At 54.1% G+C, this 23,439-nt stretch overlaps 1 protein-coding gene across 2 annotated transcripts in view; it reads left to right on the top strand.

The window, feature by feature from the left end:
- Fibcd1 (fibrinogen C domain containing 1) overlaps positions 1-23,439 on the top strand; it is a 32,313-nt gene that overhangs the window by 5,421 nt on the left and 3,453 nt on the right. For both annotated transcript variants that reach the window (XM_031369763.1, XM_031369765.1), the window contains exons 2-6: positions 1,933-2,406; positions 6,255-6,414; positions 6,785-6,921; positions 18,613-18,709; positions 22,917-23,096. In XM_031369763.1, coding sequence (XP_031225623.1) covers positions 1,933-2,406; positions 6,255-6,414; positions 6,785-6,921; positions 18,613-18,709; positions 22,917-23,096 — 1,048 coding nt within the window. The remainder of the gene's footprint in view (positions 1-1,932; positions 2,407-6,254; positions 6,415-6,784; positions 6,922-18,612; positions 18,710-22,916; positions 23,097-23,439) is intronic.

Here is a 23,439-nt window from a genome sequence, read left to right as displayed (position 1 = left end):
TCCAGGTGTCTTAACACATTCTCCCCCACCCCTCCCCCCACCGTGTCACTTTGGGACTGGGTCTTTGCTCACTGGGCCTCAGTTTCCCCATCTCAGCCAACCAGAGCCTTCATAGCAGGCACTGCCTGCAGGCTTCAGGGGCAGGGATGAAGCACACAGCTGAGGGATGGAGACCAGAAGGCTCCCTCAGGCTGCGGCCTGCCTGGGCTAAGGGGCTTGGTTCAGCTTGAGGTTGCCCCGTTCTGTATGTGCCATCATGAAGAGGAGGTAGCCCCATCTCAGAATCGAAGGCTCTGGCTCTGCCGGGAAGTCTTAAGGCTCTGTGGTGCTAGGCATCCCAGCTTGTCCCAAAGGCATGGCCTGGCTCACCCACTTCTCCTGCCTCTGTCTATTCATCTACTTCACAGGTGAGGACTTACTTGTGCCCAGTGGTCAGACTGGGCATGGGGTCCAGGGTCCAGGGCAGGTTTCCTTCCCCATGATTTGCCAGCTCCTAGACCCCCCAGAAACTTTGTCCTTGGCCTTTGTCAGATCCCCAAAGGGAACATGGCCCCAGCAAGGCCGAGAATCAAGTCTATGGACACAAGCAACCCTGGAGCAGACACAGGGTCTGAGCCCCTTCTGATGCCTCTATTGGAGTGGCCCAGAGCCTGGCTCGTGGGGCATCCTGTGAGTGGAAAGGTGATGAAATCTGTCTTGAGATGCCCATCGGAGAGGAGTCCCTCCAAGTTGGGGAGAGGGGAAGAAGCAGTTAAGGAGGGCTTCCTAGAGAAGGCCAGCCCTTTGCCTTCAGCCTCTGATGCCAAGAGACCCCAGGAGATGGTGTTTGAATTTATGGGAGAACAGCAGTTTGCTTCACTGCTTTCTCAGTAGTAAACGCAATGGGTATTTTCTATATGGCCAGAAAAGCAAGCCGCCAGTCAGCTACATGCAAAAGGTCTTGCCGTGTTGAGAAAGGGAAGGTGTCCTCCCAATGCGGAGGACACTCGGAAATAACACTCTGGGTGGAAGATAAAAACCACCTCCAGATGCTCTGCGCGCATTGATCATGAGATAATAAAAGCCACTAATATTTATTGCAGAAGTGTAACGTGCCCGGCTCGGCTCCAGGGGCTTTAATATACTAATTCAGTTAAAGAGGTATCTCCAGTTAAGGAAGTTGGGGGTGTAGGGGCAGTGTGTGGGAGAGAGTTGAGGTTTAATATAGGAGGTGCCTGCCCCCTCCCAGAAAGCGGGGGTGGGGGTGGGGGTGAGGCACAGATCCAATCAGAATGCTGTTTCTAATTAGCTGTGTGATTCTGGGCAGGTGCTTGCCCTCTCTGGGCTTCTGATTTTCCTGTGTATAAATGTTCAGGGGCTATGAGTGACTTGGTAGAATTAGTGGGTCCCCAAGGCATTTGTTGCTACCCAGTCATGGCACCATCTTAAATTACAAGTGACACTGGTTTTGGTTTCAGTTGTTATTAAGCCCCTGGTGCACCAGCCCCATCCTTAGAGCGACAGACAGCTCTGCCCAATTTGTCCCTGGCATCTCCCCTGCTTGGGGAGGCACAGTGCCTGATTGCCTCAGCCCTTCTCCACAGTGGCCTCAGGGTCCTCTGCCTGCTGTCTGACCTTTGTCCAGTCAGGGCCCTGCTCTAGGAAGAGAGCAAGGTAGAGAGATGGCTCCACAAGGGATGAGGAAAGAGTGTGCTCTCCATCTGTCTGTCACTCCCCTGCCCCAGCCTCTTTACTCTCCCTGCCTCTGTCTCTCTGACCCTGGGCTGCATACAGCTTTCTTTGGGGTCTCTTGCCCTTCCAGCCTCCCAAGACTCCCTGGGCACAAGCTGGCCTCTAACACTTGCCTTCCTTTCTCCCGTCTGTCTGTCTGTCTGTCTGTCTGTCTGTCTGTCTGTCTGTCTGTCTCTGCCTGTGTCCTGGGCTGACCTACAGCGAGCAAGCTGCAGTTACGTCCTGTGCACAGTGCTCCTGTCCCTGGCAGTGCTGCTTGCGGTGGCTGTCACCGGTGTGGTTCTCTTCCTGAACCATGCCCACACACCAGGCACGGCACCCCCACCCATCGTCAGCACAGGGGCTGCCGGGGCCAACAGTGCCCTGGTCACCGTGGAGAGGGCTGACAGCTCCCACCTCAGTCTCCTCATCGACCCTCGATGCCCTGACCTCAGCGACAGCTTCTCCCGCCTGGAAGGCATCCAGGCCTCCATCCTTCGGACACTGAGTGAGCACCAGGCCCAGCCGCGGCTGGACGGTGCCCCTGAGCTGCTGGACGCACTGGCTGACCAGCTGCCCCGGCTGCTGGCCCGGGCCTCTGAGCTGCAGGCTGAATGTGCTGGGCTGCGTAAGGGGCACACCCTGCTGGGCCAGGGCCTCAGCACCCTGCAGAGTGAACAGGGTCGCCTCATCCAGGTGAGGGTAGATCTGCATATGCTGTGTGTGTGTGTGTGTGTGTGTGTGTGTGTGCGTGCGCTCGCTCTCTCATTCATGTATGAGCTGCCTTGATTTGAGGGGTGGGGTCGCTAGCACCCTGTGCTGAGTGCATGATATCCACAGCCTCCATCCCTGAGTGTTCCAACCGGGGCCTTGTTCTTTCATTTGTGGAGGGCTATGTTCTCACACCCACGACCAGTGTCCCAACCCACTTTCTCCACCACTCCAATTCATGGTAACTCTGTAGCCTTGTAGACCCAGGGCTAGGGGAACTTCCCAGGCTGACTGAGAACCTGTGAACTGTAGGCAAGGTAGGCATTCCCTCCCTGTCCCCCCACCCCTGTCATTCATTAGTTGGCATTCCCTCCCTGTCCCCCCACCCCTGTCATTCATTAGTTGCAGACTGAGGTGAGGAGACTTGAGACACCCAGCCTGTCATGTGACAGCCCAGTGTCCTCCTGGAGGGGTGCAGCCCCCTCCACACACACTTGCCACTGCTCTATTCTGAACTGCCCATAGCTTCCCAGGGATGCTATGCCCTTGTGGGGAGCCCAGCCAGACCCTTGGCCTCTAAACTCTCCCCTCTCCTTCCCTTTCCTCCCCACCCCTCCTCCCTTCCCTCCCCTTCCCTCCCCGTCCCTCCTCCCTTCCTCCCCCCTTCTCTCCCCATTGTTCTTCCCCTGGACCCAGCCAAGTTCCTTCAAGGGTCAAGTGGAGCTAGAAGGAAGGTTTTGCCTTTGGCTCTGCCCTCAGCACCAGCTAGAAGCTCTCCTTGTAGGAGGAGGGGCTCAGGACTGTCTCCTTTGCCTCTGCCATTTTCCAGATCAAAAAAATTGAGGCCTGAAAAGTAGCTCTGGTGTGTCATGGGTACCACAGCTAGATCAGGATTGAGGTGGAACCCAGAGGGCCCTGCCCAGCCTCCATTCCTGTGCCACTTCACCGTCTGACTCAGCTTAGCACTGAAGTCAACCTCCACACAACTGGCTAGCACAGCTGTTTCTATAACTTCCCTCACTTGGGCACCCAAGATGACCAGGCATTTGGTCACCCATAGCTCGTGAGCAGTGGCCCTCTTCCCTCCCCTTGAAGGCTGCAGCTGGAGAAATTATAGCCCTTGTCTCCCTGTCTGGGTGACTGACAGGGTGATGGGTCCCCTGGGCTGGGGGACACACAGCCAGCTTCCTGCCGCCCCTCCCCCTAAGCTGAGAACTTAGGGAAGGGGAGGGAAAGAGAGAGGCCCATCAGCAAAACAGATTGCCAGGGCTCTCGGGTGACACGGGTGACACGCAGGTTCAGCTCCGCCCTGGTCAGCTTGTGGCTGGCTACAGAGGTGCCCTGTGAGCTGGAATGCCCCATGAAATGCAGATGGGTTTCAGTGCCCCTAGTCTCTCGTGCAGCCACTCACCAGGTTCAGGATCATTCAGGACATTTTCTGCCCGTCTGGATCATGGAGAGACAACCAGCCAGGTCTCACCCCATCTTGAAGCTTCTTCCCTTGGTATCGGCACAGATCTGAGGTTCTGTCCCCAAAGCCATGACTGTCAGAGGTTGCTCACTGCCCAGCTTAGGTTAGCAGTTCTGCCTGTTGACTTGAGGCTACAGTGTGGGATCCACCTTAGCTTTGGGCAATCTTGGGTGGGCCACATCCCCTCTCTAGATAGGTTCTTTCAGGCCAAGCCCAAGGGGATGCTGGTGCTCCGGACTGTGCAAGGCTCAGCAGCCTCTAGCCTGTAGAGACACTATCATCATTGAAAGCCCTTTGTGAGTGGAAGCCATGTTCCACCCTGTGGGCACATATCAAGGCAGTAACCCCAGGGGCAGGTGCCTTTGTCACCCACTCTGCAGAGGGGCAGACTGAGGCTCGGTGGGGAAAGGCTTGGTGGAAGCCTGGCCGCTGCTGAGCCTCGCTGGAAGCAGCTGCCCTGATTTCACAGCCTCTGGTTGCCGCGCCAGCTTCTCTCGTGATGGTTTGCGCGGCTCAGCGAGCAGGGACTGACTCCCTATTAATTCGGGGCAGGTTTATATGTTTCAGTGGTAATCATTTGCTAGTTTAAACCGAGGTCTCCTTGGCCTGCCAGGGAGAAGGAGGGGCTGGGCCTGAGCTGTTGAATGTCACAGCCATGGTGACTCAAAAGGATGGGCCATGCAGTGAGATTTACCAAGGGGACTTTTTTCACTCCCTCACCAAGAGCTGCCTGTGTCCCCACAAGGGCTCCAGGGAGCCTGACCGTAGGTCACTGTGGTGGGCTCCTGTAGCCCACTGTAGTGCTCCTGGAGACCACAGAATCACCTGCTCAGCAGAGGGGAAACCAACAGGACCTACAGCTTCACAGGGCTCTGCCTTCGGACGGGCTGAGAATCACGTTTTATAAACTGCTGGCTGGGTGGGTGTATTTCTCTCTTCCTCCGATGGGCTATTATCTGGCAAGTGACAGGTTCGGTGAGCAAGACCTAGCTTGCTTTGGCTGTCAGCTGCCCGCTATCCTCCCCCCACCTGGGCCCTATGCACTCCTGAAACCCAGGTGAGGGGGCAGGTGGGGAGGCAGGAGACCCCCAGGCCCCTCCAGCAGCCAGCATAGTAAGATGCCTCTGAAGATCTATGCTGCTCTGGTGTGCTCTGACCCATGGGCAGGGAGGGAGGGGAAGATGGGAGGGGTAAGAGTTACCTCACGTGGCTGGAGTCTTATGGAGAGCAGGTGATAGTGACAGTCCTGGCCTGCAGATAGGGCAGGGAGGGTGTCACACAGCCATGACCCACTCAGAGAATACCAGGGCCTGGCCCCACCCACACCTGGTGTGGTCATAGGACGGTTTCACCCTTCCTTCGCTGCCATTCATCTGCCTCGAGGAAGTGGCATGAATCCTGATTCCCCTGTAGGTAGGGGTTAGGATGCAGGGATTGGGGGGTGGGGATTCTCCCAGGCTTCCCATTCCCTCCTGGAACATAAAAGTAACAATTTCAAGTCCTGGCTCTTTGCCGTACTGTGGGGCCCTGTTGATGTACACCAGGCTTCTAAGAAGACTCCCCACAATGTTCAAACGGGGGTGGGGTGGGGAAGGGAGCAGAGGGTATGTTTGGGGCCCAGTTTTGAATGCAGCAACCTATACCCAGGCTTCATGCCCTTTCCAATACTCAGGTCTGTTTTCTCAGGTGCAGGGACTACCCTTGCCTTAGCCTCCTCATGTGGGGGTCTTAGAGGAGACCGTAGGTGGTCTGTGCTATAGCCAGGAAGGTAGAGAGAGGGTCCCATGAGGCCTGATGTCGCCGTGCTGGGGTGCCCTCCTGGGGTGCTGTGCTGATGCTCCATATGAGAGCTCACCAGACCTCGTTAGGCTAGGTTGGTGATGATAACTCTTTTCTCTCCTACTAACCAAGGCTTGCTGGGGACATGGCTTAGTGTGTAGAATGCTTGCCCAGGAAGCCCCAGGCTGGGTCCCCAGCATTGCATATATTGTACGTGGTTGGCACTAGCCTATAATCTCCACACTGGAGCATCAGAGGATTAAAGTCAACCTGAGCCACATGACTCCCTGTCCCAGTGAAAGAACGGAACGAAGGCGGCTTCAGGAGGAACTGGTTGGTGGGTAGCTTGTGCTGATGTCTGCTGAGGCCTTTTCCTGCACTGTCTCCATCAGCTGGGCTGGACGCATAGACGTGACCAAGCTTCCACCTGAGCCCTTGCCCTCTGAACCCCTTAGAGCCCCACTGACCGCTCAAAGTGCCATGAACATGACCCTGAGATCAGAGCAAGCCTGGGGAAAGCCTTTACTGGCAGGGGCCTTGCAGACCCGTGCTCCCGCTAAGGCTTTCTATGCTCCATCTGCAGCTTCTCTCTGAGAGTCAAGGTCACATGGCTCACCTGGTGAACTCAGTCAGTGACGTCCTGGAGGCTCTGCAGAGGGAGCGGGGGCTAGGCCGGCCCCGTGTCAAGGCTGACCTTCAGAGGGCACCTTCCCGGGGAGCCCGGCCTCGAGGCTGTGCCAATGGTGAGTGAGATACGCTTGCCTTCGCTGGGTGGCTCTGGTGCCCAGCTCCAGGGAAATGGGTGGTTGTAGTGAGGGCTGCCTTCCATTCTCCATCACCTGTCCCTTGACTCTCATAGACAAGGACAAGTTGCTGCTATAGAGAAGGGACTTCCTGTGGCCGGGTGACTCAGAGCCTGGCCTGTTGAGCTTGTAAGCCCATTTTCCAGATGAGGAAAGCAAGGCCTCAAGGATTTATTTGGGACAGAGGGCTTGTGCTTTTGACCTCCAGTGGAGAGACTTGTCAGAGATTGCCAGAGTCCTCTTTGGGGGGACGGGATGACAGAATGTAGTGTCTGGGCGACCGTCACCCTGATGTAGCTCCCTGTCATAGGCTCTCGGCCTCGGGACTGCCTGGATGTTCTCCTGAGTGGACAGCAGGATGATGGTGTCTACTCTGTCTTCCCCACTCACTACCCAGCTGGCTTCCAGGTCTACTGTGACATGCGCACTGATGGCGGAGGTTGGACGGTGAGTCTGGTTTGTGCATTCATCTGCAGAGGCAGCCTGCCCAGCATATTCTGCCTAATTCAAACTCTACCCACTCCCTATAGACACCAGGTGAGTGTGCCCTCGGGGATCAGATGCAGAGTAAGAGGTGCCATTGCTCCTAAGCCTTGGTTCTCAGGGTGTGCTTCGGTGTTGGGTGAGGCCTTGGGATGTAGAAGTACCAGGGACCTGTGACTCTTCTTTATCTATCCAGCGTAGGTAGGTACATGTCATTGTGGAGGAAGGAAGGGGCTCTCTGCCCACCCCCATACTACCAGATGCCTGCCTCATTGAACAGTGGGAGAATGGGACTCTATCAGGCAGCAAGGATGGATGGTATGGCCACAGGTACTCTGAGGTTCCCCTGAGCTGGGGCAGCTGGTGCACCCAGCAAGCCAGACCTGACCAGTTGTCTGCAGAGCACCAGGCAGGAAATGTAGGCTTGGGCTGTGGGATCTGCAGGAGCCTTTGCAGGGGAAATAAGACAAAAAGGAGCAGGACTGGCTGTTCTCACTGAGAACTTAAGAAAACAGTCACACATTCTTCAGTATTATTCAAAGGGTACTGAACCACAGGCATCAAGCAACTATCCCATGCACCGTGGCTCCGTCCTGGGGTAGAGCTGAGGGGCACGGTAGGAAATGAGCTTGCAATTCCTTTCCCACATTGGTAGGTTCTGACCATCTCAAGAGCCTCCCAGGCTCCTTGCATGTCAACTACTGTGTGAAATTTAAAAATGCAAATTCCAGCACTCGGGAGGCAGAGGAAAGCGGGTCTCAGAGTTCAAGGGCAGCCTAGTCTATAGAGTGAGTTCCAGGATAGCCAGAAATGCATAGAGAAACCCTGTCTCAAAAACAAAACAAACGAACAAACAAGCAAGCAAATCCCTTCTTCCTTTGTGCAGAATAAAGTGCTGGGCTTGGCTGGAGGAAACCCTTGCTCTGTTCATCAGTAGCAACATGAGCAGTAGACATGTTTGAACACTGTGTATTGTGGATCTTGGAAGTGTAGAGATGAGGAGGCCCCTGCAGGGATTTAAGCTGGAAGTTGCTGTAGCTAAGGGGGCAACCAGGGTTGGGAGGGGGGGTGTGGCTTTTGAGCACCAGCAGTAGTAGAGAGCAGGTGACTTCTCAGGGCACAGTCAGCTGGAGTGTGTGGCTGTGAGATGAAGCTGGCGTTGGGGACAGGCAATGGGTAGCCATGGAAGGTACTGGGGAGTGGGTGTGGAAGGAGGCTTCAGCAGTGGTCTGACTGTGTGCTCTTGGGAAGAGCTGGGACACTCACTCTCAAGTGTCTACGGATATAGGTGGAGTTCAGCTGACAAGGCTAGCAAATAAGGTGGGGTCCCATTGAAGAAGACACCAGAGGTCAACCTGAAACCTTCCCAGTCACAGGCAATCACACATACATGTGCACACACATACACACACACAAATGCGCACACTCACAGTCTTATCTATCTATCTATCTATCTATCTATCTATCTATCTATCTATCTATCTATCTATCGACAGGATCCCTCTGTGTAGCTCTTGTGCAGCGATCCACCTGCCTCTGCTTCCTGAGCTCTGGGATCAAAGGTATTCGTCATCACCCCTGGCTCACTCACAGTTTTTAGAAGAAATTGCAAAGTCCACTCCTGTGCCTCCTGGTCCACGCTGACCTGGAAGCCAGTGATTTACCAGGAGCTCACTCAGATATTTAGCCCTGCCCCACCTCACTCTTCAGCAAGGGAGGCCCATTGCTTGGTTCAGTGAAATACAGACCCAACTGCTCCTGGTGTGGCCGGGCAGACACTCTTCATGTCTCTGACCTTAGCTCACCCCGGTTGCCTCCATTGCTTACCTGAGACCCTTGGCATTGACTATTTTTGGTGTTTGATGTCTAGGCTGATGGACATCCAAGGAGGATTTTTAACGCCAGATAAAGCTACAAAGCAGAAAAGGGTAGGAAGTGTTTCCAGAGAGCGCCTGGGACTTGTAGAGCAAGCAACCTGAGTCGGCTTTGAAAGGGGTCGGTGTCCCCAGCAGAGGGGGATGGAGGTGGAGGGGGCAGTCAGAGAGAGAGCAGAGAAGGAGCAGAGCGAAGCCTGCAATTAGGAGCCAGTCTGAGTGCAGCCAAGGATCCCCCAGAGACCCTGAAGATGGACATATCTCTAAACTTGTCTTCAGGCTCTAGGGGAGAGCTTTTAAACGTACCAGATCCGTGTCTGGGGTTAAAAGCTCTTTTGTTTTCCTAACTGCAAAGAGGCTGAGTTATAGCCTTTGCCTCTGGGATCTCTAGGCAGGCAAACCGGCCAGGAGGCCCCCTCCAGGCCCAGAAATCAGAATTAAGGGTTGGCAGGGCTTGGTGCCCAACTGAGGCTCCGTCCGACACGGCCGCACATCTGTCTTCCACTGACTTGGATCCAATCTTCTGAGGAGTCAGTCAGGGTCTGGGCCTGGTAATTCCTTTGGCCTTGGCTTCAGGGACGATTAACTGGGATGGGTGAGGAACAGTGCCCAGCTTAGACCTGACGCCCTTACGCCTGAGTGGGGGCTCTTGCAGGAGAGGCCAGAGTGCTCTGCAAAGTGCTTGCGTGGTTGGGAAACGTTCATATCCATTTGGCTTCTGTCTGAAGCAATCTTCCCCTAGATGCCTGCTGGCGTCTGTCAGGATCACCCCCTCCACACACACAGAGTCTCCTGGATGTTCAATTGTTGTTTGGGAAGGTGCTGGCCTCTCTCGGCCCATCCATCCTCATTAGGTTCTCCGTCAAAACCGCCCAGCTTCAGGCACCAACACTGCATGGCCCTCCCCAGCAGACTGGATGCTGTGCTGGGGGCCTCAAACCTCTGAGTCGGCTCCTCTGTTACAGCATGCCTTCTAGAGACCAGGGTGGGCAGGACTGGACTCAACCCAAGAGGCTCTCTGTAGTCTGAATACCACTTCCTGCCTGGCATTGCCCCGTGCCCCTTCTATTCCCAAAGGCTGGCAGGGAAACCTAGAGAGGGCAAGAGGTTTGCCTCTGCTACCCAGCCAGCCTGGCCAGGGGAAGTCCAGGCCTTCGGAGGCAAGTCAATGCAATTAATTGCTACTGAACAATTAATTGAGCATCAGCCACAGGGAGCCGTCTGGGACTGAGGCAGAGTAGCAAGCTCACAGCTGAGAGGGCAGAAGGACAAGGAAGCTGGCTTGTGTCAAGGCTGAGGGTCACTGGAGAGGCCCTGATCTAGAGACTTGGTGATGGTGGACAGAGCGCGGCTCAGTGTGGGTAGCAGAAAGGTTTGTCCTGGACTGTGGCTGCTTCCTATTGCCAACCCATCTGGTATTTGGTATAAGAGAGTCTGAGTCAGGGCTCACACACATTCGATGTACCACATTCGACAGTGGTACATGTGGGTGACAGGCTCATGGAGGTGCCTTCTGAGGCATGAATGAATTCTCTGTATCACAGGGATTCCATAGGGAGTGGGTGATCCTGACAGGCAAGGTAAAGGGATGCAGTGATCGCGGAAGGAAACTCTGAAGCATGAATTCCATGGACCATGAGTCCTTGCTTCTGGAAATGGGGGTGCCGTGTGGTAATGATGCTGCCTGGAGCTCTTTGCCATTGGACAGACCTCGGGGCAGAAGGACAGATGCTTCAAGGTGGTGCTCAGGCTCGCTTGGCCCCTTTCTATGCTGTCCCACACTCACCACAGGCTCACACGAGCCAGGCCAGAAAGAGACCTCACATGAGGAATGGGGCACAGGAAGGGGTGTCAGGACACTGCTGAACCTTCTCCAGAAAATGAGATGGATGATCTTGTGACCCAGACCAGAGACCTTCCTCACTGGGTATAGAGCAGCCCCAGCCATACCCTCTGGAGGCCTCTCTGATCGCCCTGGCCTACTTTCTAGGCTCCTGCACCTCTGGGTTACCACCCTACATCTCTCACCTCTGTGCTAGGCAGGGTGGGGACTGTGTTCTCTCAAGATCACCTAGGTTTGGGACAGCACCTGCATTGTCCTCCTCTCCTAACACTGCTCAGATGCATGACCCTCCCCTCTGGGGCCCCATGATGCTTCCTAGAGGGGAGAGCTGGTCAGGCAGGGGGAGATAGCCTTTGTTGCCAAAGCCTTACCTTTGTGTAATCATGGGTGGTTTCCATATCTCCTCCAGTAGAGACTCAGCACACACACACACACACACACACACACACACACACACACCCCACACCACACACCACACCACACTACACCACCTGGCTGTTATCCACTTACACCTTCTGCTAGGCACCAGGTGTTTTCCCACTGATCTAGAAGGATCATGCGTTCAGATGTGCCTTTAATTGGCTCCACATGAGAGGAAGCCCCCCTTCCCCAAGTCCTCTTGTTTCCTCCTTAGGCTGTGGGGCAGGAGAAGAGCCTTGCCCTCTAGAACTTCAAAGGAGCCTGGCAGGCAGTCGGTGCAGAGAGAGATGAAAAGCTCCAGGGGACCTTATGCTGGGGAGGCCAGGCTGCAAGGCTGCCAGGGAGCCTATGGCCAGCCCCCTCCCCTCGGGAGGGTCAGTGACATGCTGTAGCCACAGTGTTCCCACACTGCTGCCCAGAGCCCACCTACCTTCACAGTGACTGAAGAGACAGGTGCCTCCTCCTTCCTGTTCTCCCTTCTCCCGATTTGCTGGAGGAGGCTGCCTCCACCTGGTGCAGGTCAATTTCCACAACTCTGGCGTCTGTTGGGGAGCGCACCGTGTCCATGGGACACCACACGTGAAACAGCACTAGGCACAGCACTTGATAAATGGCAGCTTAGAGCACTGTTTTGCCAGAGTCGGCAGGCACTGGCTGCCAAGCCTGGGAAACGTGGCAGGGTGCCAAGCCCGGGGGTACCATTTCCAGTCACAAACAAGGAGCGGGCTGTTTCCTTCTGGAACCAGCAACTGTCTTTTTTTTTTTTTTTTGCAGGGGGTGTGGGTGAGGCAGCTGTCAACCTACTGTGTGTCATCAGCAGGTTTGGGGGGCAGCTGCCAGACCTACTGTGAGCCATCAGCTGGTTTGGGGGCAACTGTCAGACATACTGCGGGCCACCAGCTGGTTTGGGGGACAGGTATCGGGCCTACTGTGTGTCACCGGCTTATGCTGACTTTAGTTCATCATCAGGAATAAGGAAAGGCTTCAGAGGTGGAAACATGGCTTAGGAAGGCTTCAGGACTTGTTGCAAGTCAGGCGGCCATGGGAAGTGGGCAGAGCATTCCATGGGGGCAGAGCACTTAAAGGATATGTTCAAAAGTTGAGCATTTCCTTGGCTCCTCCCTCCTCTACTCCCAGAATCACCTGCTGGGCAGGCCCCTCCCTCTCCCCAGGTCAGCAAGTCCCTCAGACTAGGACAATCTAAAGTGTCCTCTCCTGTGGACATTCTAAGGTCTAGGAACCACTGCTGCCCCAGGGTCATGGCCTGTGGGGAAGCACCCCTCCTTCACCCCCTGCTTCTCTCAGTGTAACTCTAAGTATAGCAACCTCCTTGAGTACCCCAGTTCCCACAGAGGGGGTTCCCAACCGCTCAGAGCATCCTTTGAGCCATGTTTGAATGCTGTGTGCCAGCACTTCATGTGTGTGTGTGTATTGGTTTGGTTTTGAGACAGGATCTCATGTTGCTGTGTAGCCAAGGATGACTTTGAACTTCTGATCTTTCTGCCCCCAGCTCCCATGTTTTGAGATTTCTGGAGTGTTTCACCACACCCGGTGCTGAGGATTGAACCCAGGGCTTTGTGCATGCTAGGCAAGCACTCTGTCAGCTGAGCTACATCCCTAGCCCTTGAGCTCTGATTCCTCACATAAACTATAGGGCCTGGGACTGTCACAATCTACATTTACTAGATGAGGAAACTGAGGTATTTGGATGCATCTGTGCTGTGTCTGCAGGCCTATGTGTGCCTGTGTCTTGGGGACTGCCAGCTCTCAGATGCTCTGCTCATCCATCTATGCTCAGTACATGATGGGTGCTGGGGCAGCCATGAATCCATGGGAGAAGCCGGGTCTTGGGTATTGTTAACAGTCTCTAATACCCTTGCCCCTGGATGCTACCCCAGGGCGCTCCCTTGGGTTGAGAGACAGCTGCGCTCATGGGTGTGCTGGCTTACTTTCTTATTTACCAGGCCACAGGACATCTCCATGGGGTGTGCATATGCCCTGTCATCTCTAGTCTCTGACTATACCTAACCCCAAAGATCACCCACACTCCTAGTCTTGGTCTCAACAACTGCCAGATGGGAGCCCACTCCTGCACAACTGCAGTGTAAGGCCTGTTCCGTCCTCTGAGGTACACCGGCCACTTAGCATTCCAGCTCCAAGCTCAGTACTATTGCAGACCTGGAGTGGGCCTGGCAGGGTTATTCTGCAGTAGATACTCTACTAGGCCCAGACTTGTGGAGAAGGAGGCTGGGGAGGCACCAGGTGTTGATGTGGCTGGCTTTGCTGACACTCTTAGGACAATCAGCTACATCAAGTGCAGTCTTGACTGTCCTTTGCAACCACCCAGCACCGTCTGCAGGACCATGTGAACCGCACGCTTCCTTGGCGGAGCCCCCTGGGTGGTAGTTCCAAGCTGAGCCAGTGGCAGCAGGAGACCGGGTTTTAAGAATCAGAACCAAGAAAACACACGCTGTCTGCCTTCCCACTCATGGCTCCAGCCCAGGAGGCCTCGGCGTTGGTGAGTGTTTCTCTGTTGCCTTCCAGCCGGAAGCCAAGTGAAGCTCAGGAGCTGGGCCAACACCCACTGCAGGCCCAGGGTTGATCAATAACTACTTTGCTCTGGCCTTGGCGTCTTCAGCCTTTGCCTACCTGGGAAGCCTGGGGCTGAAGGAGGGGAGGTAGACACTCCAGGCCTTTGTCCGGCTTCCTCCAGTCCAGCTGAATCTTGCTCTCTAATTAAAGTCCGCAATCCTGTTGTCGTTACTATAATCCAGCTGATTTTCAGAACTCCAAAGCCACAGCTGCAGTTCGCCTCGGGCGTCGGAGTCGAAACACACCCATGTGCCCAGCACCCTGGTCTTGTCCATCTGGCTAGCTGGAGCATGTGGACCTCTCAGAATTTGTCAGGCCACACATTGTGCCACAGTGGGTACCAGCATGTGTGCAGGGACACTCAGTCATTCGATATTCGACCTGTGACTAGCATGGCCCACGGCAGACACCAGGAACCTGATGGCAACAGTTCTTAAAACTGTGGGCCTGGATCCATTGGCAGGTGGCGAAATCAATTTCCTGTGTTGTGATCAACGCTGCTTTTTTAAATCGAATAGAGTAGAGCAGAAGAGGACACAGTAGGAAATGGCGTAGCCTGCTTATTTCCTGCTTCCGATGTAAACTGTGAGGCTGGGGGTGGGGGTGGGGGTGGGGGGTGGAACATGCACTTCTCTGAGCCCTGGTTCAAAGATCTCAAAGTCCCATCTCCTAAGCCATGGCAGGGATGGCGCAGGGGTAGGTCATAGTGTGTCTTAGTCCAACTGCAATGCCCTGTGTTGAAAATGCTGGGCTTCCTTTGTATATGTGCATGCATGTCTGTGTGTGTGTCCAATTTATATACCTTTTTTTTTTTTAATTTGAGAGTGTGCCAAGTAGGAAAGATTGACGGGTAGGCCCCAGGGATCCACCGTCTCTGCCTCCCCACTGTGTGCCTTATACTTGGCTTGGCTTTGCGTATTTCTGTACGATAAAAGTATACAGTGCGTTTATGTGGATGTGTGTACAAGCTCGCAGTGCATTCACATGGATGTGTGTAGGAGCACACAGTATGTTCACAGGGATGTGTGTACAAGCGTATAGTGCATTCACATGGATATGGGTATGTGCTCCATGCGATGCTGACGCCAGAGGAGAATATTGCATGTCTTCCTCTATTGCTTTCCACATTATCACCTCAAAACTTGATTGCTCACTGAACCGGAAGCTTGTCATTTCTCCTAGGCCAGCTGGCTGGATCCACCTGTCTCTGTCCTCTAATGCAGAGATTAAAGGTGCAGATAGCCACGTCCAGTTTTCTATAGGGGTCTAAGGGTTTTTCTGGTTTTTTGTTTTTTTTGTTTTTTTTTAAAGATTATTTATTTATTTAATGTATAGGAGTACACTGTAGTTGTCTTCAGACATACCAGAAGGTCATCACATCCCATTACAAATGGCTGTGAGCCACCATGTGGTTGCTGGGAGTTGAACTCAGGACCTCTGGAAGAGCAGTCAGTACTCTTAACCCCTGAGCCATCTCTCCAGCCCGGGGCTAAAGGTTTTGACTCAGGCCCTGTGCTTGCATGGCAAGCAATTTTGAGCTGATCTATCTCCCAAGGCCAATGTTATGGTTTGTTTAGAACCAAATCTAACAGTCTAACACAAATGTTGGTCATTCTTAATTTTGGTGTCATTTTGCTGGGTAGAAATGAAGCAAGAAGCCCTGGTGGGCGTAGGGGATGTGTCTGCCTCAAGTGACCATTCAGGTGGAGTCCACAGTGCAGTGGGGACAGTCTGGTGGCTAAAAGCAGCTGAGTCAGCAGTGGAGCAGTGGCTGAGCATGTGCTAGCTACCTTGCCGCTGTCCCAGCTTTATCTGCCATAACACACAGAACACAGAAGCAGCACAGGGCCCATCTGTGCCGGAGGAGGGATGTAGTGAACAGCGGGTGCCGCGGAGGGAGGCAACCGCTCAGTACCATCTGTCTGGTGCTCTGCCCTCCTGGCTTGGATGTCCTTTACTGCGCCCTTTGGGGTTAGGGAAAGGCAGGGCCAGGCCAAGCTCCAGGAACTATAGCTTGGGACCACAGGGTCCTTGCAAAGCGTCTGAAGAGCTGGCTGGTCCCAGCCCACTGCTCTGAGCTCTTTGGGGATGGGTTATAGAACAGGGAGGCTCTATCCAGAAACCTTAGGGTCCCTTCTGTCCCTCAGCCTTTCTGGAGGGGCACAACTGGACCCACACACATTCAGCTTCACTGCCTGCAGTATGCGCTGGGCCTGGCTCCCACACGCTGGGCCTGGTTCCCTGTGGGAGGTGCTGTTCCTCTGACATTCCCGTCTATATCAGGCTTCCCTGTCTGTTTTCCACAAGTTTCATTCCCATGGGGGATTGGAAACCTGGCACCCCACTTTCACTAGGCAAGGCACTAGAAGGCTTTCTTTGTAGAAGCCCTGGGACGCAGAGCTGGCTAAGAAGGGCAGAGCTGAGCTATAGAACAGGCCAGTGGGGGTCAGGGTTCCGTTTCTCCCTAGGAAGCTGCATTTCTCTGTGCAGACCAATTTTTTCCCCTCTGCCCTAGATCTGCTCTGCGTCCGTGTGTGTGTGTGTGTGTGTGTGTGTGTGTGTGTGTGTGTGTGTGTGTGTGCGTGTGTGTGTTTTCCTGGCCTAAGATCCCTTAGGGCAGTCTGGACCTTGTGCCTTGGACTTAGTTTCCCCAGAGAGACTGGTTGGGACCATATGCCTGAAAGAAGCTGGTAGCATGAGAAGGCTGGGGAGGAGGTGTGTAGAGCTACCATTTGGAAGAGAGAGCTGGGTAAGATGGAGATAGGAGCAAAGGAGACCAGCCTGCCTACTAAGCTCCTGTTTATCTTACCTGCTAGCACTGACTGTACATCCACGGCACGAGGCTCAGTGGATCCTGATAGCCTGTGGTCTTTCACAGATGACAAAACAGGTCTAGAGAGGTGAGGAGATCTGTGCGGCAGCTAGACTCTGTAGTCCAGGCCCTTAGCACCCAACTCCATTTGGCGGAGCTGGGTCCCCCGGGGTGGGGGCCCTAGGGCCTCCAGTGGGAGCTGGCCTTCGGTGGGTGGGGTGGGGGCTTCCAGACTGCTGGTCCTGCAGATCTCCTCCTCCTCTTCCAGCAGAAGCAGGCTCAGCCTGTCTGCCGCCTTCGCCTTGCCTTCGGGAGGGCCTAAGCTTCTGCCAGGATTAAGCCTTTCAAAGGGCGCGTGCTCAGGGTCCCAATGTGCAGCAGTCAATACGGCTCTCCACACCGCTCAGATCTCCCCAAGCCTTATCGAACTTCCTTCTACCCAGCGGGTCCCTCCTGAGGACTTGATATTTCAGGGCAGGACCAGGTCGGGGAAAACAGAAAAAAAAAGTGTCATCTTCCCTCTAGCATGTGACGTCAGAGCTGCCCAACTGTCTGTGACTGACGTGTCCTTGGGGACATGGTGCATCTCTAGAGCAGACGCCGATGCTCTGCCCGGGCACCCGGGCGGTTCCGAGCTGCCGGAACCGGGCTGCTTAGTAATGAAAGTGGCAGCCAGAGCTCTGACATCAGACACAGACACAGATGGAGGCAGGTGGGCGCCTGCCTCTGCAAATGAGCAGGAAAAGGCTTGTTAAACAGAAAGGCGGTGTGGGCCAGGCCGCCCCAGAACGGGACTGTCAGCGATCGCGTAAATACTCGTCAGCTCGGCCGGGACCAGCACCGTCCCTATTTCAAGGCAATTTAACCAAGGGGACTTCAGACTCCCAAATCGAGAATGTTATTAAAAAGAACAGAGGCGGCTCTGGCGGCTCAGCGGCTCGTTGGTACCCGAGTCACACCCGAAGCCTGCTCTGAGTTCATGGGCCTCCCTCGAGGAGTGGCTTGGATAAAGGGTTCCCAGGCCACACCCCCTGGTTCCTACTGGGAGTATGTGATTTGTGGAGAGGAGCTGGGTGAGAGGTGGGAATCCGGGGGTCAAGGTTAAGGTGAGGAGTTGCTTAAAAACTTGAGAATGGACTTCGCATTATGGTGTATGCCTATAATTCTAGCATTTGGGAGGCTGAGGCAGGAGGGTTGCTATGGGCTGCCTAGTGAGTTCCAGATAGATGAGTACAGGGGAGATCCTGTCTCAGAAAGGAAACAGACAACAACTCCAATAAAAGCGTTAGGCATATGCCCCTCTCTTCCTTCTCTCCCCCTCCTATCTCTCTCCCATCTTTCCTTTCTCCTCCCCCTCCCTCTCTTCCCCCTCCTTTCTTCTCTCCTCTCACCCTCCCTCTCTCCACCCTCCACTCTTCCCACCCTCCCTCTGTCTCCCCACCTTCCCTCTCTCCCTCTTTCCCCACCCTCCTTCTCTCTCCCCACCCTCCTTCTCATCCCCTTTCTGCCCCCTCTCCCTCAACCTTCCCTCTCTCCCCCTCCTTTCCTCGCTCTCCCTCTGTTTTTAACTTTGTCTCTTTCATTTGAGACAGTATTTCATGAAGCTCATGCCCTTGGATTTTCAGTGTAGCTTCAGATAACTTTGATCTTCTGCTCTTCCTGCCTCCATCTCCTAGTGCAATGCCACCATGCCTGACACAGGCCGACAAAAACCCAGAGAGCTCATATACAGCTAGCAAATACTGTGTCAGCTGGGCCACAGCTTCCTGGTGAGAATCAAGAAAGGATCAACCCAGCATCCACAGCAGAAGTGGGCCTGGGAGCTTAGGTTCCTGCCTGTGGCGACGCCTTCTTGTGGGGACATTCCAGGGACCTGTGGTGGGTTAGTCAGACCTGCCTCTAGTCACCACGAGCCTCTGAGACTCTGGTCTGTTCCAGGTTCCAGAGCCAGGAGCTCTTGAGAGAAGTGGGTGGTCTGGACCCCACCCCAGCCCATCCCAGTGTCCCATGCTGGCCGGGAGAGCCTTGAGGGAGAGCCTTGAGGGAGGGTGGGAGTCTAGAGTGTGGGCTCCTTAACTGCTGGCTCCAATGCTGTGCCTTCTTTCCTCTTGCAGGTGTTTCAGCGCCGGGAGGATGGCTCTGTGAACTTTTTTCGAGGCTGGGAGGCTTACCGGGAGGGCTTCGGCAAGCTTACAGGGGAGCACTGGCTAGGTAAGCTTCCACACCCCGGACACTCCATACTCTGCCTGGTCCTTGCCTGTCCTTAACCGGATTCCACTCTAGTCTCTGAGGCCCTTCGCTGGTATGTGGAAGTAACTAGGATTCAAGTGATTGAGAGCTTGAGAATAGAACCAACAGGAGACCATTACACGTGGGTCCCGTGGACATGCGGTGTTCAGTGTGACAGGGAAAGCTGGGTAATGTGTCCCCCCCCTGCACCCAGGGGCAGAGGACCCCAGTTCCAGGCCAGCCAGACTACGAAGTTTAAGGCCAGACTGAGCTCTGTCATTCAAGACCAGCAAGAAAAATAAAAACAAAAAGCTATACTTGATGGTTCCCGATTATAACCTCTGCACCAGAGACGCTGAAGCAGGAGGATTGCTACAAGTCCAGCCTGGTGTGCTTAGGATTTCCAGACCAGACAGTGCTACATATTAAGACCCAGTCTCAACAACAACAACAATAATAAACCAAACTCAGCAGGCAGAGGCACTGGCCCCAGGCCACATAGCTGCTCTCTAGTTCCCGGGATTCTTGTAGGAGGTAGGGAGGGGCTGTCTCAGTAACTCTAGCAGGAAGCAGGAAGCATAGTCCTGTTTGGGGACTGTCTAGGAGCTCTGGACAGCCCTGGGTCACTTCAGCTATGGTGGGTATGAGGACCCCATCTCAGGCATCAGAAAGACTGGGGATGCTCCAGGGCTAGCAGAGGCTTTGCTGGGGTGCTGAATGTGAGCCCCAGTAAGAGGCCAGTCCCTGCACCAACTGAGGGCTAGAATCCTGGGTGTGGGTACCAGGTGGCCTTAGGTGGCTCCCTGGTGAGAAGAGACTTTCACTGCACTTGTGGGAGGGTGGAAGGCAGGTCCCATGACAAGTTGGAGGTAGATCCCCATAAGGCACCAGCATGCTGACCTATGGTGTCACTTAAGTCCATGTTCCTTGACCAGAGGCCAGGAGGGCAGAATCCACCCCCTCCTGGTACCCAGTTGGGGACTTTCCATAGGGGGAGGCCGCACACCATTTGGGCAATGGTCAGAGTTTGCTGTGCTCATTGTGGGGCCATTTAAATGTCCCCATCACCCCCTTCTACAGATGACAAAGCTGAAGTTCAAGCGGGGAGGCCACAAGTCCCATCGTCCATGCTGGGTGTGGAAGCCCAGGCAGCTCCACGGGAGGGAATGGGGTATGCTTTGACGCCGTGTTAGGAGGGACTGCAAACAGGTATGGGTGGGAAATTCCTCTTCAGCCACCTGAGGTGGTTATGTGAAGGAAGAAGTGGCAGTGGCCGGTTAGAGGCTGTCCCCCCTTCCCACCCATAAGCTTTGAGCAGGGTTGGCGGCTCGCAGCTCGCTGCTTGGTGGCATCTTAATTGAAATCTATCAGCAGCTGTAGAAGGTGGGGAGGAAGCATTTAAGCAGGGACTTGATTAGCTCTGCAGACGAGAAGCCCTGACAAGAATGTCAACTGGGAGGCCCTCAGCATCCCTGTGGCATTGCCTCTGCTTTCCTACCCCTCCAATGCCTTCTCATTGACGGCTTTCTCTGTTTCTATTGACTTACAGATGCTCTTTATATATAATGGCTATAGGTAGACATCACACATGTGAGTGTGTGTGTGTGTGTGTGTGTGTGTGTGTGTGTATGTACCAGAGGTTGACCTCAGGTGTCTGTCATTCCTCAGGCACTATTTACCATGCTTTGAAATTTCATGTATTTGTTTTTTTGTATGTGTGTGGGTTTTTTTAAAAAAAGAATTATTTATTTTATGTATGAGTACATAGCAGAAGAGGTCATAGGATCCCATTATGGATAGTTGTGAGCCACCATATGGTTGCTGGGATTTGAACTCAGGATCTCTGGAAGAGTAGACAGTGCTCTTAACTGCTGAGCCATCTCTCTAGCCCTTGTTATTTTAATTTAATTTAATTTGTTGTCATTTAGTGTGTGTGTGTGTGTGTGTGCATGTGTGCGCGTGCGCCATGGTGTGAGTGTGGAGATCAGAGGACAACTTAGGAAGCTTAGTTCTCTCCACTATGTTGAGGACTGAACTCAGGTTGTCAGGCTTGGCAGCAAGCACATTTTACCCACTGAACCATCTAGCCAGCACCAGTGCAAGGTTCCAGGAAGATGCGTCCAGAGCCCAGGACTATTAACCCCAACTATGGCATGCTGACTGTAGGTCTTTGGATCCCAGTAACTGTATAATGATGAAAAAGGGCATCTCCCAGCACCCCCTGGGGCTGTCTCCATCATACACTATTCCTGGGAAATGCAATCTGTCCCAGCTAAGGCCTGAAGAAGAATAGGAGTCTGAGCCCTTCTGCCTGGGTTCAAATCCCTGCTCTGCTGCTTGCCAGCTGTGTGATCTAGCCAGGTGACTGCCCCTCTCTGAGCCTTCCTTCTCCCACCCACACAATGGGACATCATTGTGCCCACCTCCCTGTCTGTCCTTGGCTAGCAGCAGCTAGTTCTGGGCCGCATGCGTTGGCATCGATCATGGGCTGTGCTGCCTGATTGGTCACGATACAGGAGGTGCTTAAACTGCTACCTAGCTTCCAGGTGCGGGCTGTTGTCATTGTCACTTGCTGCCTGAGCATTTGTCTATCAGCCCTGCACAGTTGTGCAAGCCATGCCCCAAGAAGGGAGAGCAGCTTGCCTTGATAACACTAGCCCTGGGAGAGTAGGTCAGGTAGGGAGGCGGGATGTAGTGGGATCCTGCTCTTGGGTGAACCCCACAGCCTCTAGATCTCAGGGCTGAACTGAGTCAGCAGCTCTGAGCAGAGGAGGAGGGGACAGGGGATAGGGATCCTGGGGTGATCTGCTGATTGCGTGGCAGAGAATACTGGGGCTGAGCGGGGTGGGTCCACAAAGCTCTTGAGCACACGATAACCCAAACACTAGCCTTCGGGGAGGGACTGATGGAGCACTATAGGCGTGTGAACCTGTGAGGCGTTTAATTAAATGCCCTTTTAATCAAGAGTTGATCCTGATGGCAGGGAAAGTGCCCTGTTTGTGTGAGACCCTGGGATGGCCCAAGGGCCAGAGAGTGGGAGAGTGGGAGAGAGGAAGGGGGTAGGCGGCAGGGGTGTGCAGAGCCAGGCCTGGGGATGGCAGGAGATACAGGCACTGCCTTAGCTCTGTGAACTGAGAAGTATTTATCGAGCACTTGTCATGCCTGGTCCCTCTATGCTCACTGGGGTCGCAACAAACACTGACTGTAGAGTTGTGTTTAGGGAACTAAGCTGACTGGGAAATTCACAAGGAACCAGGAAGAACTAGAATGACGAATCTTAAGAAGGAGGTGACTGGGTCAGCATGGGAGACCAGCCACCTTCCCAAGGCTGAACAGAAAGGCAACAGGCCGATAAAGGACAGACAGAAAACAGCACACAGAGGCTCAGAAGGCCGAGTTCAGCCACCTGTGCTGCCACCCATCTGAACTGTAAATTCCGACCTTTTCTCTACCAGGTGCCACCTCAAAATTTGTACATTTAGGGGACTGAGGAGATGGCTCAGTTGATAAGGACAACCTCGATGTGAATCCTCATACCATGTTTAAAAAAAAAAAAACAAGCCGGCCGGTGGTGGCGCACGCCTTTAATCCCAGCACTTGGGAGGCAGAGGCAGGCGGATTTCTGAGTTCGAGGCCAACCTGGTCTACAGAGTGAGTTCCAGGACAGCCAGGGCTACACAAAGAAACCCTGTCTCGAAAACCCAAACAACAACAACAACAACAACAACAAACAAACAAACAAAAAACAAAACCAAGAAACCAAAAAACTAAGTTCAATGTCATGTACCTGCACCACATGTCCCGGTGCTGAGGAGGGGTGTAGAGATGGGGGTACGGTGTCCCTGGGGCTCACCAGGCAGGCTGAATCAGTGAGCCCCAAGTTCAGTGAGAGACCCTGCCTCAAAAAATAAGATGGAGAGGATAGAGGAAATTCCTGAGATTGACAGGTACATGGGACACCAATACCAAGTTTGGGAAGAACAGCCCGACATAAAGCGAACACAGAAAAGCAGACATGACTACTAGGTCTCTAGCTTCCTGCCCAAATCACACCTGCAGGGAGAAGGAAGTGGCCCAGAGAGCAGAGCACACACTTAGCAGTTGTCCCCAGCTCCTGATTGGGTGAGTGGAGGGTATCCCTCCCTCATCCCTTGACTTCATCCATCTCCCTCCCCTCCCCTGTCCTCAGGGCTCAAGCGGATCCATGCCCTAACTACACAAGCAGCATATGAGCTTCACGTGGACCTAGAAGACTTTGACAATGGCACCGCTTATGCCCACTACGGGAGCTTTGGTGTAGGCTTGTTCTCTGTGGACCCTGAGGAAGATGGATACCCACTCACCGTGGCTGACTACTCCGGCACTGCAGGTGAGGCTCCGGTGCAGCAGGGGGAGCTGGCCTGCCAGGTCAAAGCCTTCTGCTTTCTGGGGTCAGGATCTAGGTCACAGGTCCGTGGGGCCCTCACTCCTGCAACCCTATGGAGCCTGGGTGGTTTACCCATTTCACAGAGGGAAGAGCTGAGCCCAGAGCTGGAGCCAGGAGATCCCCGGGGGTTGGTTTCTGGGGGCGGGGGAGGGCCGTTAAGTTGCAGATGAGACCTCTGGGCTCATCTTGGATAAAGGAGTGGGTGAGTTAGAAAGCTGGGAGGAAGTTGGAGTCAGCTTGGACACAGGAACAGCCAGGATACCTGCGTGGAGTTGGCATGGAGTTG

This window comes from Mastomys coucha, unplaced genomic scaffold, assembly GCF_008632895.1.
Source record: "Mastomys coucha isolate ucsf_1 unplaced genomic scaffold, UCSF_Mcou_1 pScaffold15, whole genome shotgun sequence".
In the NCBI taxonomy this organism is placed as follows: Eukaryota; Metazoa; Chordata; class Mammalia; order Rodentia; family Muridae; genus Mastomys; species Mastomys coucha.
The sequence above is the reverse complement of the archived record's forward strand: the minus strand, read 5'-3'. Positions and strand labels throughout refer to the sequence as shown.